Source organism: Oryctolagus cuniculus, chromosome 19 (genome assembly GCF_051225735.1).
Source record: "Oryctolagus cuniculus isolate XC-2025 breed Fujian yellow rabbit chromosome 19, ASM5122573v1, whole genome shotgun sequence".
Classification (NCBI taxonomy): domain Eukaryota; kingdom Metazoa; phylum Chordata; class Mammalia; order Lagomorpha; family Leporidae; genus Oryctolagus; species Oryctolagus cuniculus.
This window is the reverse complement of record NC_142885.1, coordinates 17,175,763-17,189,723: the sequence shown is the minus strand read 5'-3', so window position 1 is coordinate 17,189,723 and position 13,961 is coordinate 17,175,763. Positions and strand designations below refer to the sequence as shown.

Here is a 13,961-nt window from a genome sequence, read left to right as displayed (position 1 = left end):
AGTCGGGATAAAGAGCAGAGGACGGAGGTGGAAGGTGACGGCAGTGGGGTGAAGGCTTCTCCGAGGGGGCGACGGAGCTGGACCACGCGGGGCGTTCAAGTCTGAGCCCTCCCTCTCCCGTGCCTGGGCCTTGTGGCTCTCAATCCCTTCCTGAGCTGGGCGTGGAACATGGCAGTTGGTCCCGAGTGTCCCCGCCTTGCCTCTGTCATCCCTCCTCTGGCCTCTGGTCTCCAGCATCCAACACAGGGTCAGTGAGTTGGGGGTCCCTGCTGGCTGAGATGCACAGCCATGGAGGCAGTCTGTTGTCCCCGCTTCCCTGGGCGGGGCAGGACCCAAGTACCCACGAGTGGAGAAGAGAATGCCTTTACGTCTGGGTCCCCCCACCCCCACCCCCGGGGAGCCCCCACCTGCTGTCGGCCTGGCCCCCAGCTGCTGCCACCTCCCCCAGGCCCCTTAGCCCTTCTCATCGAAGTTCTGCTTTGAACTTGAGACCAACGATAAATCCCTTTGTGCCTTTGCGTTCCCTGGACATGGACCCTGTCTGGGAAAAGGCTCAGCTGCTTGTCCAGTAGGTCTATGTCGCTGGGCCTGCCTGAGCCTGGCTGGAGGAAGGCATGGCTGGCTCTGACCACCACACACTGGCTCCCCTGGGATGAGGTGGGACGCGCAGAGTGGGAGGACCAGGCACAGGGGGAGACTGAGGCACGGGCATGGGCCTGTGGGGGGATACGCCAGGCCTGGCCAGCATGCTGCACCTGGCCCCCTGGAGGACCGGGGGCCCTGTCGGGGATCGTCCAGCCTCGGCAGCTGCGGCTGGCCTCCCGGCGTGCCTGGGGAACCTGACGCTGTCCCCAGGAGGCGGGGGCAGCCGAGGGCACCACTATAAAAGAGGAAAAACAGTCCCAGCAGCCACACGTGGGGCCCAGGCTTGGGCCCTGGATTTTGGCAGCTGTCGCAAACAGCTGGTCCCTGGACCTGTGACCCCACCTCCTCCCAGAAGGGGCTTGGTGGGGCAAAGAAGATTACCTGGGCAGGGACAGCTGGGCAGCAGTGGGGCCCCTGTCCCCTCCCTGGGCCTCCCTCCTGCTCTTTCTTACTGGGCTCCATAAGTTCCAGTGTGGGGGCAGGTGGCGGGTGATGGCCAAAGTGCCTGGGTCCCTGCCACCCACATGGGAGACCTGGTGGACTTCCTGGCTCCTGGCTTGATCCCCAGCTGTTGTGGGCATCTGGGAGTTGGGGGAACCAGGAGGTGAAAGATCTCCCTATGTCCCTCTCTCTGTTTCTCTGCCTTTGTTCACATAATGACATGAAAATAAATAAATTTTGCAAAGCATGTTTATTTTGGTGCAGACGAATTTCAAAACCCACGCGTAGTTTTTTAACGCGCATTTTCCATCAATTCCTGGATGAGCCCTTGCCCGTCACAACCCTAGCTGCTGTTGAGGGTGACGCTGGGGCTCCCTGGCTGCCCCCCCCCCCGGGGAGGGGAAGGGGCCGGGGGGTGGGGGGCAGCACCTGCTCTGTGACTTCCTCCCGTCAGCTGCTTCTCTGAGCGGCTTTCTCTAAGGAAGGGGGAGTCGGAGCCTTTGAGAGCAGTCAGGGCTGGCGTGGACGCATGCGGGGGTGTGTGCGTGATGGGGCAGGGGCGGGGCATGTGCAGTGCGTGGGTGGGCGGGGCGCGTGGTGTCCCAGATCCCCGTAGAAGCTGTTAGTGATACAGGGAACTGGCCAGCCGCAGTCTACACGATCCGGGTTTTGGGGCCCGTGCTCAGCACCCGTATGTTGCATGAACGGGAGTGGTCTGCACCCGCAGCCAGGGAGGGGCCTCTGGCTCTGCTGCCCACCATCTGGGAGCCTCAGGCTGCTCATCAGATGAGACTCGTGGGGAGCTACTGGCTGTTGAGCTCAGCGCAGAGCCGCAGTGCAAGGCTGTGGTCCCGCAGTCAGCGTCTCCCACACTGGCTCTCCAGGCCCCCCAGGGGGAGCACCCCCTTTCTGGGCCACCCCTGAAGCTCTGTCCTTGTGAACTGGCGCCAGCTTCCTGGAGCCCCTCAGAGTATCCACCCTGGCTCGGGGCCCAGGGGCTGCTGGTGGGAGCTGGCGGAGAGGACCGGAAACAGGCAGCTCTCAGGGGGCGTGGCCACGGCCACTGGTCATCCCGCTCTCCGTGTCACCGACCCGCCGGCATCCGGAGCGGAGGATCCTCCACCGGATGTTTGGTCTGTTGGGAAGGGAGTCCAGGACACGGGATGGGCACAGTAGCTCCTGTGTGGGCCCCAGGACCGGGTGACTCCATCATCAGGGACCTAGGGCCAGCTGCGCCCCTTCATTCTGTATGCGTAGCTCGTCATCCCCTCCCCCCCCCCCCCCCCGCAGTTCTGCTGAGCAAGGCCCCTAAGGCCAGGCCAGGGCAGAGGCGTCCGTGGGGAGTGGATTCTCCTGTACTTTCCTGACCCCTCAATGCCTGGGACTGTGGCTGTCCCTGCCTGGCGAGGGACAGGCCTGGAGCTGTTTGGGGCAAGGGTTGAGGTGCAGGGACCCTCCCAGCACAGCTGGGTCCCGGCTAGGGCCGCAGCGATCTCGGGTTAGCACGCTGGAGTGTGCAGGTGGCAGCTTGTGGTCTCGGCCTGGATTTTGAGGGGAAAGCCATTGTATTTGAAGAAGCGCCTCTCTAATCTTAAAAAAAATTTTTTTTAAGTTTACTTATTTATTTGAAAAACAGAGCTCTTCCATCCGCTGGTTCACGCCCCAGATGGCCACAACAGCCGTGAAGCCGGAAGCCAGGCCCCTGCACCCAGGTCTCCCCCCCTGGACGGCAGGGGTCCAAGGGCTTTCTCTAAGCTTGGAAGCTTCCAGAAGAGCAGGGCAGGTTGGGGGGGGAGGGAAATGCCTGGGGCCCAGAAGGGGCTCCATCCGCCCGAAGCCGCGCCGCCTGCCCGCCTGGCTCCAGTTCCCCGGCACTGACCGCGTCCTCTCCTTGTCCGCAGGCTCGCCGCTGCACAAGCAGGCGTCCGGCCCCGCGCCGGCCCCCGCGGCCCCCGCCCCCGCCGAGAAGCCGGGCCCGAAGGCGGCCGAGGTGGGCGATGACTTCCCGGGCGACCTGGTGGTGGGCGAGCGCGTGTGGGTGAACGGCGTGAAGCCGGGCGTGGTGCAGTACCTGGGCGAGACGCAGTTCGCGCCGGGCCAGTGGGCGGGCGTCGTGCTGGACGAGCCGGTGGGCAAGAACGACGGCGCGGTGGGCGGCGTGCGCTACTTCGAGTGCCCGGCGCTGCAGGGCATCTTCACGCGGCCGTCCAAGCTCACGCGCCAGCCGGCGGCCGACGGCTCCGGCAGCGACGCACACTCGGTGGAGTCGCTCACGGCGCAGAACCTGTCCCTGCACGCGGGCACGGCCACACCGCCGCTGGGCGGCCGTGTCATCCCGCTGCGGGAGAGCGTCCTCAACAGCTCGGTCAAGACCGGCAACGAGTCCGGCTCCAACCTCTCGGACAGCGGCTCGGTGAAGCGCGGCGACAAGGACCTGCGCCTGGGCGACCGCGTGCTGGTGAGTTCGGCCTGCGGGGGCGGGCGCTGGGGCGTGGCCAGGCCGGGGTGGGGTGGGGTCCTGCCTGGGGGCGGGGTGCTGGGTGTGGCCAACATAGGGGCAGGCCGCTGGGTGGGCGTGGTCAGGCCTGGGGCTGGGTGTGGACAGCATAGGGGTGGGGTGTTTGGTGGGCGTGGCCATGCCTGGGGGCGGGGCGCTGGATGGACGTGGCCAAGCCTGGGCAGTGGTGTAGAGTGGGCGTGGCCAGGCCTGGGGCGGGCGTGGGGCGGGCGTGGCCATGCATGGGGCAGGGCGCTGGGTGGGCAAGGCCAAGCCTGGGTGGGCGCTGGATGGGAGTGGCCATGTCTAGGACGGGGCATTTGGTTTGCGTGGCCAGGCCTGGGGGGATGGGTTGCTGTGTGGTCGTGGCCAGGCCTAGGGGGTGGGAGGATGCCCACTCAGCAGCACCACGCCCAGGCCGGGTCAACAGCCAGGGGGAGCTGGAGCAGGACCACACCAGGGGAGCTGGGGTAGTGGAGACGGAAGTGGACTCCGGAGGTATCAAAAGGCAGCTGGGGGCCGGCGCTGCGGCTCACTAGGCTAATCCTCCGCCTTGCGGCGCCGGCACACCGGGTTCTAGTCCCGGTCAGGGCGCCAGATTCTTTCCCGGTTGCCCCTCTTCCAGGCCAGCTCTCTGCTGTGGCCAGGGAGTGCAATGGAGGATGGCCCAATTGCTTGGGCCCTGCACCCCATGGGAGACCAGGAAAAGCACCTGGCTCCTGGCTCCTGCCATCAGATCAGCGCGGTGCGCCGGCCGCAGCGCGCTGGCCACGGCGGCCATTGGAGGGTGAATCAACGGCAAAGGAAGACCTTTCTGTCTCTCTCTCTCACTGTCCACTCTGCCTGTCAAAAAAAAAAAGGGCAGCTGGGGCGGCGTCCAGGAAGGAGGCTGGCCTGGTGGTCCCCTGCGCCTTCCTGTCCGGGGAGCTTGCCTCCAGCCTCCTGCTGCTCAAACTTTGTGGAGCAGCCCCCGCCTGGCCGGTACTGCGTCACTTGTCAACCTGAGCAAAACGGGCGTGGTGTCTGGGACTTGAAGGGCCATCTCCAAGCCTCTGATGTGACAGACTCCAGAACCAGCCAGGAGTTAGGCTGTGGAGGAGCTAGAACATTCCAGACGGGAATCCTGCAGCATCAGGACCAGGGCTGGCCACGTAGAGGACGAGTTGAGAACCTGGTGCTGGGGAGGAGAGGCCAGGAAAGCAGCTGCACCCCAGGGTCATGGACCAGGGAGAGCCAGTCCAGACTCAGAGACCCAGGCCCTGCCGCTCACCACCCAGATGAGCACAGGGAGGCTCAGAGAGGGCACACAGCACCTCCCGGGCAAAGCTGGGTGGGGGCTCTGAGATTCTGCCTACCTGCCCGGAACACGCCCTCTGCATCCCACACCTGCTGCGTGCCCAACAGTCAGAGAGGGGCCTGGCAGAGTCTTATCAGCTGCAGTTGGCCATGGGGCCTGATGGCACATGATTAACAAGGGACAGAGAAGGGGCGAGAGTGGCCCCTGGTGGCTCTGAGCAGTGCCCCAGGGCGCATCCCCAGCTGACAGGTGACACAGAGAGATGGCGGAGGTGCACACGGAGCTCTGGCAGGTGTTGTAGGTCCAGTGCCCCAGAAGTAGTGGCTCAGTGGGGCGTGGGGTGCAGGTATCCTCTGCCGTGCCTCTGCCGTGCCCCGTCCCAGGAAGGACGCGGGGTCAGGTGAGGCAGCGGGGTGTACCTGAGGGGCTCCTTCCTGGAGGAGGCGGGAGCAGAGGGGCTCCACCTCCGTGGGCTCTGTTCCTTGGAAGCCACAGAAACATCCCGAAGAGAGTGGCCTGAGAGAACATTCCAGAAACCTGCCCTGGGCCGACCTGCTGGCAGGCAGGGCTGGGAACTCCCCAGCGCTATCTGAGGTCAGGGCTGGACCCTGATCTGAGGCCTTTGCGTTTGTTGTTTGTCTCCAGTGAGTCACTGGTTTTACTTCCCCGGAGAAACCAGGGACTTCTACCTGCCCCTGCTGTTGCTTTGTGAGACCTGGGATGGGAGGGGGTTCACCGGGAGAGAATCCAGCCCCCAAGATAGTGGCCAAGCGGAGGGGCGGGGCCTGGCGCGCTGTGGGGGCAGGGGACACACTCGGGGATGCCTGGGGCTGGAGTCCTCAGCAGTGAAGCATCAGGCGCTGGTGCGCGCGCAGAGTGCCAGGAAGCCACGTTCATTGCTGGCTGCGGTCAAAACGGGACAGCCATTTGGGAGACAGCTCGGCAGAGTCTTTTCTTCGAATGCATTTCGAGAGGCAGAGAGACAGCCCACTACTGGTCTCCCATCCACTGGTGCCAATGCCCAGATGCCAATGCCCAGGATGGCCAGGGTGGCGCCAGGCTGAAGCCGGGAGCTGGCACTCCATCCTGGTTTCCCATGAGTACTTGAGCCATCACTGCCGCCTCCTAGGGTCATCATTAGCAGGAAGCTGGAGCCGAGAACCGGAGCTGGGGCTCCAATCCGGGAACCCATGTGCAGGTCCCGGGCATCTTAACTGCCGGGCTGACCATCCGCCCTGTTTGGCAGTTTTCGTGTTGTAACCAAGCTGCACACCCTCCCGCCGTGTGATCCAGCGTCGTGCTCCTTGGTGTGGACTCACAGGAGTCCAAAGCTGCGTCTGCACACAGGTGCTTAGAGCAACTCTGTTCAGAGCTGTCAGGACTGGAAGCGGCCAGGGTGTCCGGAGGGTGCAGACGGTCGAGTTTCAGTCATCGAAGGAAACTTGAATGCTTATTACTGAGTGCAAGACGCCACTCCGGAAAAGTTACCTTTCTCTCTGATTCCCACTCTGACATTCTGGAAAAGGCGAAACTAGGGGACAGTGAAAAGATTTGGAGGGAGGGAGAGGTGAGCAAGTAGAAAACAGCATTTATTTATTTATTTGAAAGGCATAGTGACAGACAGATCTTCCATCTGCTGGTTCACTCCCCAGATGGCCACAACAGGCAGGGCTGGGCCAGGCCAAAGCCAACAGCTGAGAACCCCACCCCTGGTCTCCCGCGTTGGGGGCAGGAGCCCAAGTATTTGGGCCACTACCTGCTGTTCTCCCAGGCATGTTAGCGGGGAGCTGGACCAGAAGTGGAGCAGCCAGGACTCGAACCAGCGCCCATATGGGATGCCGGTGCTGTGGGTAGAAGCTTTCCCTGCTGCACCAGGGCGCCGGCCCCCAAGCAGGCTGACATGCTGGAAGATGTGTGGGCCAAGCCCAGGGAGTGCAAGCTCTGACCTGAGCCCATCCCATGCACCATCTAGCTGGTGCATGGTCACTTGTGTCTAACACTCCTGCTAATGGGGCGTGAAGGGGCTAGAGAAGGAAGGGAGGAGCTTCCTTCCTGAGGCTGGGGGGGAGGGGCTCACCTGAGACCCCCCCACACACACCCGAGGGGAGGAGCCGCAGGTGGAGGCGGCCCGGCTGGTGTGGAGGAGGCGGCAGCTGTAGCAAGGAGCGAGGCCCTGTGAGTTCTTCCACTCATCAACCACTCTAAACTTCAGTCCATTCTACCCCACTTGGGGCAGTGGCGCCCACCTCATGGAACTGCCTGGCACACAGTCCTTAAAGGGATGATAGGAGTGACGGCCAGCGCTGTGGCATAGCGGGTTAAGCTGCTGCCCACGACTCCAGCATCCCATATGAGCACCAGCTCGAGTCCCAGCTGCTCCACTTCTGATCCAGCTCCCTGCTAATGTGCCTGGGAAAGCAGTGGACGATGGCCTAAGTGCTTGCGTCCCTGCCATGCACGTGGGAGACCTGGAAGAAGCTTCTGGCTCCTGGCTTCAGCCTGACTGTTCCACCATTTGGGGAGTGAACCAGCAGATGGAAGATGTCTCTTTCTCTATCAATCTACCTTTCAAACAAATAAATAATTTTTTTTTAAAGAGATGGAATGGAGCTGGTTTTCATTAGGGGGCTGGTCTCTTCCAGGCCATATGAAGTGTGCAGTGGGGGTGACAGAGGAGAGTGACATTGAGAAAGAAACATTTAGGGGCAGGTGTTAAGATGCAGTGATTTGGGCCGGTGCTGTGGCGTAGCGGGTAAAGCCGCCATCTGCAGTGCCGGCATCCCATGTGGGCACCGGTTCAAGTCCCAGCTGCTCCACCTCCAATCCAGCTCTCTGCTATGGCCTAGGAAAGCAGTAGAAGATGGCCCAAATCCTTGGGCCCCTGCACCTGCGTGGGAGACCTGGAAGAAGCTCCTGGCTCCTGGCTTCGGACTGGCACAGCTCCAGCCTTTGAGGCCAATTGGGGAGTGAACCAGCGGATGGAAGACCTCTCTCTCTCTCTCTCTCTCTCTCTCTCTCTCTGCCTCTCTGTAACTCAGCCTTCCAAATAAATAGTCATAAAAAAAAAAAAAGAGAGATGCAGTTGTTAAGATTCTGTGTGAGGCCGGCAATGTGGCTCACTTGGTTAATCCTCCACCTGGGGCACCGGCATGCCACATGGGCGCCGGGTTCTACTCCTGGTTACTCCTCTTCCGGTCCAGCTCTCTGCAGTGGCCTGGGAAGGCAGTGGAGGATGGCCCAAGTACTAGGGCCCCTGCACCCGCATGGGGGACCAGGAAGAAGCACCTGGCTCCTGGCTTCAGATCGGCGCAGTTCCAGCTGTGGCAGCCATTTGGGGGGTGAACCAACGGAAGGAAGACCTTTCTCTCTGTCTCTCACTGTCTATAACTACCTGTCAAAAAAAAAAAAAAAAAAAAAAAAAGATTCTGCATGAGACGCACACTTCCTGTACTGGAGTGCTTAGCGCTGAGTCCCGGCTGCTCCGTTTCCAGCCTCCCGCTGCTGTACCCACGCGGGAGACCGGGTGGAGTTCCTGGCTCCAGGCTTCAGCCTGACCCAGCCATGGCTGTTGTAGCCTTTGGGGAGTGACCCAGCGGATGGAAAATCTTGCTCGCTCTCTGTGTGTCTCTCTGCCTTTCAGAGAGACATTTGGGGAAAAAAGAAAGTCATGTTTGGGTTCCGTAGACGGGCGTGTTTACCCTCAGCCCCTCCTGAGCTTGCACTGGAGTGACAAGCGGGGGAAAGGGGGTTTGTGCATTTTTTTTTAAAGCTCCTAAGTCCTGAAGGACAAAGAGAAGGGTTGGGGGCGGCAGCCGTGTCAGAGCCAGGAACACACCGAAGCCAGGTCCACGGGCAGCAGCTGGCGTTCCCCAGAGAAGCCGCAGAGACCCGGGCCAGCCCGCGGCAGCCTCTGGAGCCCGGCTGGCGTCGGGGGCGGAGCAGGGGACTGGTTGATGATTCTTTCGGGGCCGGTTGTTGGGCGCAGTGGCTGAGATGCTTCTTGGGACACCTGTGCCCTGGATTTGAGTCCCGGCTCTGCTTCCTCTTCCTGTCGGTGCAGACCCTGGGAGGCGGCAGGCACTGGCCCAGGTGCTTGGGTCTGCGCCATGCACATGGGAGAGCAGGACTAAGCTCCTGGCTTTGGCCTGGCCCAGGCTGGGCTACTGTGGACATTTAGAGATAAACAAGCAGATGGAAGTTCTCTTCCTTTTCCTCTTAACTACATTTTTTGTTTTCAATTTTAATATTTTTTAAAATTTTTATTTATTTTTTTGACAGGCAGAGTGGACAGTGAGAGAGAGAGAGACAGAGAGAAAGGTCTTCCTTTTCCATTGGTTCATCCCCCAGTGGCCACTGCGGCCGGCGCGCTGCGCTGATCCGATGGCAGGAGCCAGGTGTTTATCCTGGTCTCCCATGGGGTACAGGGCCCAAGTACTTGGGCCATCCTCCACTGTACTCCCTGGCCACAGCAGAGAGCTGGCCTGGAAGAGGGGCAACCGGGACAGCATCCGGCACCCCGACCAGGACTAGAACCCCGGGTGCCAGCGCCGCAGGCAGAGGATTAGCCTATTGAGCCGCGGCGCCGGCCTGTTTCCAATTTTAAAAAAAGTATTTTTTGCCACCCCCCCACTCCCCTGTCTGTCTGGCGACTACCCTGATGCTGACATTTTGGCTTGAGATGCTCCAGGTGGGCTATACTCCCATCTCCCCTCCCAGGAAGATTTCTAGAAACTTCTCTGGAGAAAATGGCCCATCCTCTTGAGAAATAAAAGAAGCAATACAAGCATTAAATATGAACAAAACGCTGCTGGATAGGTGGCTATGAATATTCATGGAAATGTGAATATTCATGAGAACATGAATATTCAGTGAACAAAAAGCTCTGGGAAATTAAAAAAAAAAAAAAGATGTGATTACAGAAATAAACTCCACCGAAGCGTCAGGAGAGGAAGTTAAGGGACCCTCAGAAAATACAGCAAACAGCGGTGGGTGGCACAGCACGGCCAGCTACGCCGCCGCTCGGGGCGCCCGCATCTTCTGCCTGGTGCCGGGGTTCAGGTCCCCGCTCCGCTGCTGACTCCAGCGTCCACTCATGTGCACCTGGGAGGCAGCAGGGGCTGGCTCCCGTGCTTGGGCCCCCGCCACCCATGCGGGAGACCCGGATGGAGTTCCAGGCTCCTGCCCGAGCCTGCCCCAGCTTTGGCTGTTTTGCCCATTCGGGGAATGAACCAGCAGATGGAAGATCTGTGTCTCTGCCCAGCTCTCCCCTCCTCTGTCACTCTGCCTTTCCAATAAGTAAGTGAGTTTTCTTTTAAACAGTGGAGAAAAAGGACTCGGCTGGTGGGACCAACTTGACAGTGACCATGGTCGTGGAGAGGACAGAGGAGAGGGAGGGGAAGGGACCAAGGATGTCATTCAAGAAAGTTCCTGATGGACAAGGGTTTGGCCTTCATTTATTTGAAAGGCAGAATGGCAAAGGAGATGGGGAGAGAGAGCGCAGGAGAGCTTCTGTCCACTGGTTCACTCCCCCCTTAGCCGTAACGGCCAGGGCTGGACCAAGCCAAAGCCAGGAGCCTGAGACTCCATCCTGGTCTCGTGTTGTTGGCAGGGACCTGGGCCGTCACCCATGGTCTTCCTGGGCGCATCAGCAGGCAGCTGGATCGGAAGTGGAGCAGCCAGGACTCAACCAGCATCCATATGGGATGCCGGATCCCAGGTGGCAGCCCAACCCGCTGGGCCACAACGCCGCCCCGAGCTCTTTGCCTTTCCAATAAAATAGAAAAAAAAATCAAATAATTTAAAAAAGGAATGGGGGCCGGCGCTGCGGCTCACTAGACTAGTCCTCCACCTTGCGGCGCCGGCACACCGAGTTCTAGTCCTGGTCGGGGCGCCAGATTCTGTCCCAGTTGCCCCTCTTCCAGGCCAGCTCTCTGCTGTGGCCAGGGAGTGCAGTGGAGGATGGCCCAGGTGCTTGGGCCCTGCACCCCATGGGAGACCAGGAGAAGCACCTGGCTCCTGCCATCGTATCAGCGCGGTGCGCCGGCCGCAGCGCGCCACCCGTGGCGGCCATTGGAGGGTGAACCAATGGCAAAGGAAGACCTTTCTCTCTGTCTCTCTCTCTCACTGTCCACTCTGCCTGTCAATAAAAAAAAAAAAAAAAAAAAAAGATTACACACCACACCACACACCACACACTGCGGGCAGAGCAGATCCTCACAAGAGCACCCCCTACAGCTCAAACACTGTGGCCCAGAGAGGGCGGGTAACGTGCCCCAGCTCACACAGCTCCCAGGGGTGGCTGTGTCCGTGCTCCTGCCTGGGCCGGCCTGGGAGGCACTGGGCGTCTCTCCTCCCTCGCCTCGCCTTCCTGGGGGAGGGAAGGATGGGCTAAGCACCCTCTGGAGCTGAGTCTCCCTGTGTGCCCTACAGGTTGGCGGGACCAAGACTGGTGTGGTGCGGTACGTGGGGGAGACTGACTTTGCCAAGGGCGAGTGGTGCGGCGTGGAGCTGGATGAGCCCCTTGGGAAGAACGATGGGGCGGTGGCGGGCACCAGGTACGGTGGGCTTCACCCCCCCCCCCAACAGCGGGCAGGTGGGAGTGCGGGAGCGGGGGATGGGTGCAGGGGCTGGGGCTGCAGCATCTGAGGAAGCGTGTTGTGCAGGAAACCATTATACAGGTGCTCTCTCTTGCAGGAGCCCGCTAGGTGCAGTGGTGGGATTATCAGCCCCTTTTACAGATGAGAGGGCAGAGGCCAGTGAGGTCGCGGCTCAAGGTCGTGCAGGCTCGCCATGCTCCCTTCTCTGCGCCACCCATGGCTGAGTCAGGTGGGAGGGGCCGCGGCCCCTGCCTCCCGGGGGCTCCCCTGGACGATACCCCACATTATCAGTGCTACACGCACACAGCCACGCACCGGTTTCCGACTCTTGGAGTTGCTGGGTCAAGGAGGGGCTGAGGCCGTGGCTGGGCTCCTCATGGGTGGGCAGCAGGGTGGTCCGTGAGCCGTGTCTGTCCCATGTGTGGACCACGGCGAGGCTGCCCGAGGGCCCACACTGGCCGAGCCCGGGCCATGTTCTGCCCTGCTGAGGCTGGGAGACCTCTGAGTAGGGGGAGAGCCAGGCCTCGAAGGGGTGTGGGTTTGCTCCGGGAGAGGGCAGACTGGGCCTAGCAGAGCCCCCCTGGGGGTGGGGAGAGACAGGAGGGGGCAGCAGATTCAAGTGACTTGGGAACCAGACAGGGCCACTTCCCAGGGGTGGTGGCTGTGGCACAGTGATGAGACCCAGCCCAGGTCCCCGCTGCTCCGTTTCCAATCCAGCGCCCTGCTAGTGCACCTGGGAATGCAGCGGGTGATGGCTCAGGTACTTAGGGGCCCTGTCCCCACGTGGGAGACCCAGATGGAGTTCCAGGCTCCTGATCTATGTGGCTGTTTTGAGGAATGAATCAATTGGGTTGAAGATCTCTCTCACTCTCTCTCTCTTTCCTCTCTCTCTCTTTCTCTGTCTCTGCCTTTTAAGTAGATAAAAATAAATCTTAAAAAAGACTATTTCTCGTGTGGCACCCAAGACCAGAGGGGTTTCTTACCTTCTTTCTAGCCTAGAGTAAGTGCAGGGTGGGCAGCAGCCCCCATCCCACCCCCTGTTCACACGTTTGCTTCCCTGTGCAGGGAGCTGGAGGGATTCCATGGTGCTGGGGGAGGCCTTGGGCGGGCATGCGAGTGGGCTGCAGCCCTGGCTGGGGGCCTCTTGAGGGGTCTGAGAGAGTCAGGCACACTGCGGCAGCTGTGCGACAGTGAACAAGTTCCGTAACCTCGCTGAGCCTCGATTTCAATGCAGAGAACTTGGGGGGTTTGAAATGAGCATTCATGCAAAAGGGACTGGCCTAGCGTGAGCTGCAGAGGTGGTTATTACCCCCTCCTGCAGGGGATCTGAGGCTCCCGGGCTCTGCTCACCTTTATTCCCCTGCAGGGAGTCACACCTAGGGGTCCCCAGGAGGTGTCTTCCTCTCTGCTCGGCTCTGCGGAGGTCTGGGGGGAGAGGGGCCAGCTCCAGACTGAGTGGCCACAACAGTGCGTCTCTTCCTGCTTTCCCAGGTACTTCCAGTGTCCACCCAAGTTTGGTCTCTTCGCGCCCATCCACAAAGTCATCCGCATCGGCTTCCCATCCACCAGCCCCGCCAAGGCCAAGAAGACCAAGCGGATGGCCATGGGTGTCTCGGCGCTCACCCACAGCCCCAGCAGTTCCTCCATCAGCTCTGTCAGCTCCGTGGCCTCCTCTGTTGGGGGCCGGCCCAGCCGCAGTGGCCTGGTGAGGGCAGAGCCAGGAAGAGGGGAGGGTGGGATCCACGCGTTCCAGTCTGACCCCAGGGTGCTCTGGTCCCAGGCATTCCTCCGATTGGGGCTTTTGAACAAAGCCCAAAGCATGTATCTTTTAATAGGGAAAATTGGTCTGTTTACAATTATTGCTGTCTTTACATTACTGCTATGTTGGTAGCCTAGGCTCTTCCCTGGGAGTTATAGAGGGTTGTGCAGACATAGACAGGAGTTCAGGGAGCCTTGGCACAAGGAGGAAGAGGAAGGTGCTGAGTGGGTATGGGCAGAAGTCTTCCTGTCCAGGCTCAGTGTAGGAGTTGAGGCTCCTCCTGCCCCAAGGTATCCTCATGAGCAGAGCCCCAGGGGTCCTGTCTGGAGTTCTCTGCGCCTCCATCACGTTTCCCTCTGGCTGAGTTGGCAGGGGCAGTGGCAGGAGGAGGAGCAGGACCCTGGGAGCCGACCCGCAGTGCCCCAGGCCCCTGAGCCCTGCCTGTCCCCACCCACCCCGCCCAGCTCACGGAGACCTCCTCGCGCTACGCCCGCAAGATCTCGGGGACGACGGCCTTGCAGGAGGCGCTGAAGGAGAAGCAGCAGCACATCGAGCAGCTGCTGGCGGAGCGGGACCTGGAGCGGGCCGAGGTGGCCAAGGCCACGAGCCACATCTGCGAGGTGGAGAAGGAGATCGCCCTGCTCAAGGCACAGCACGAGCAGGTGGGCAGTGCACAGGGCCGCGGGCCACCCCCCCCACCCCGGCCCAGGGCGCCCTCTCCCACCC

At 61.1% G+C, this 13,961-nt stretch overlaps 1 protein-coding gene across 3 annotated transcripts in view; it reads left to right on the top strand.

Moving 5' to 3' along the window:
* Positions 1–13,961, top strand: part of CLIP2 (CAP-Gly domain containing linker protein 2) — a 57,268-nt gene that overhangs the window by 21,776 nt on the left and 21,531 nt on the right. For all 3 annotated transcript variants that reach the window (XM_051835426.3, XM_089321983.1, XM_051835427.3), the window contains exons 3-6: positions 2,988–3,544; positions 11,310–11,434; positions 12,968–13,181; positions 13,700–13,897. In XM_051835426.3, coding sequence (XP_051691386.1) covers positions 2,988–3,544; positions 11,310–11,434; positions 12,968–13,181; positions 13,700–13,897 — 1,094 coding nt within the window. The remainder of the gene's footprint in view (positions 1–2,987; positions 3,545–11,309; positions 11,435–12,967; positions 13,182–13,699; positions 13,898–13,961) is intronic.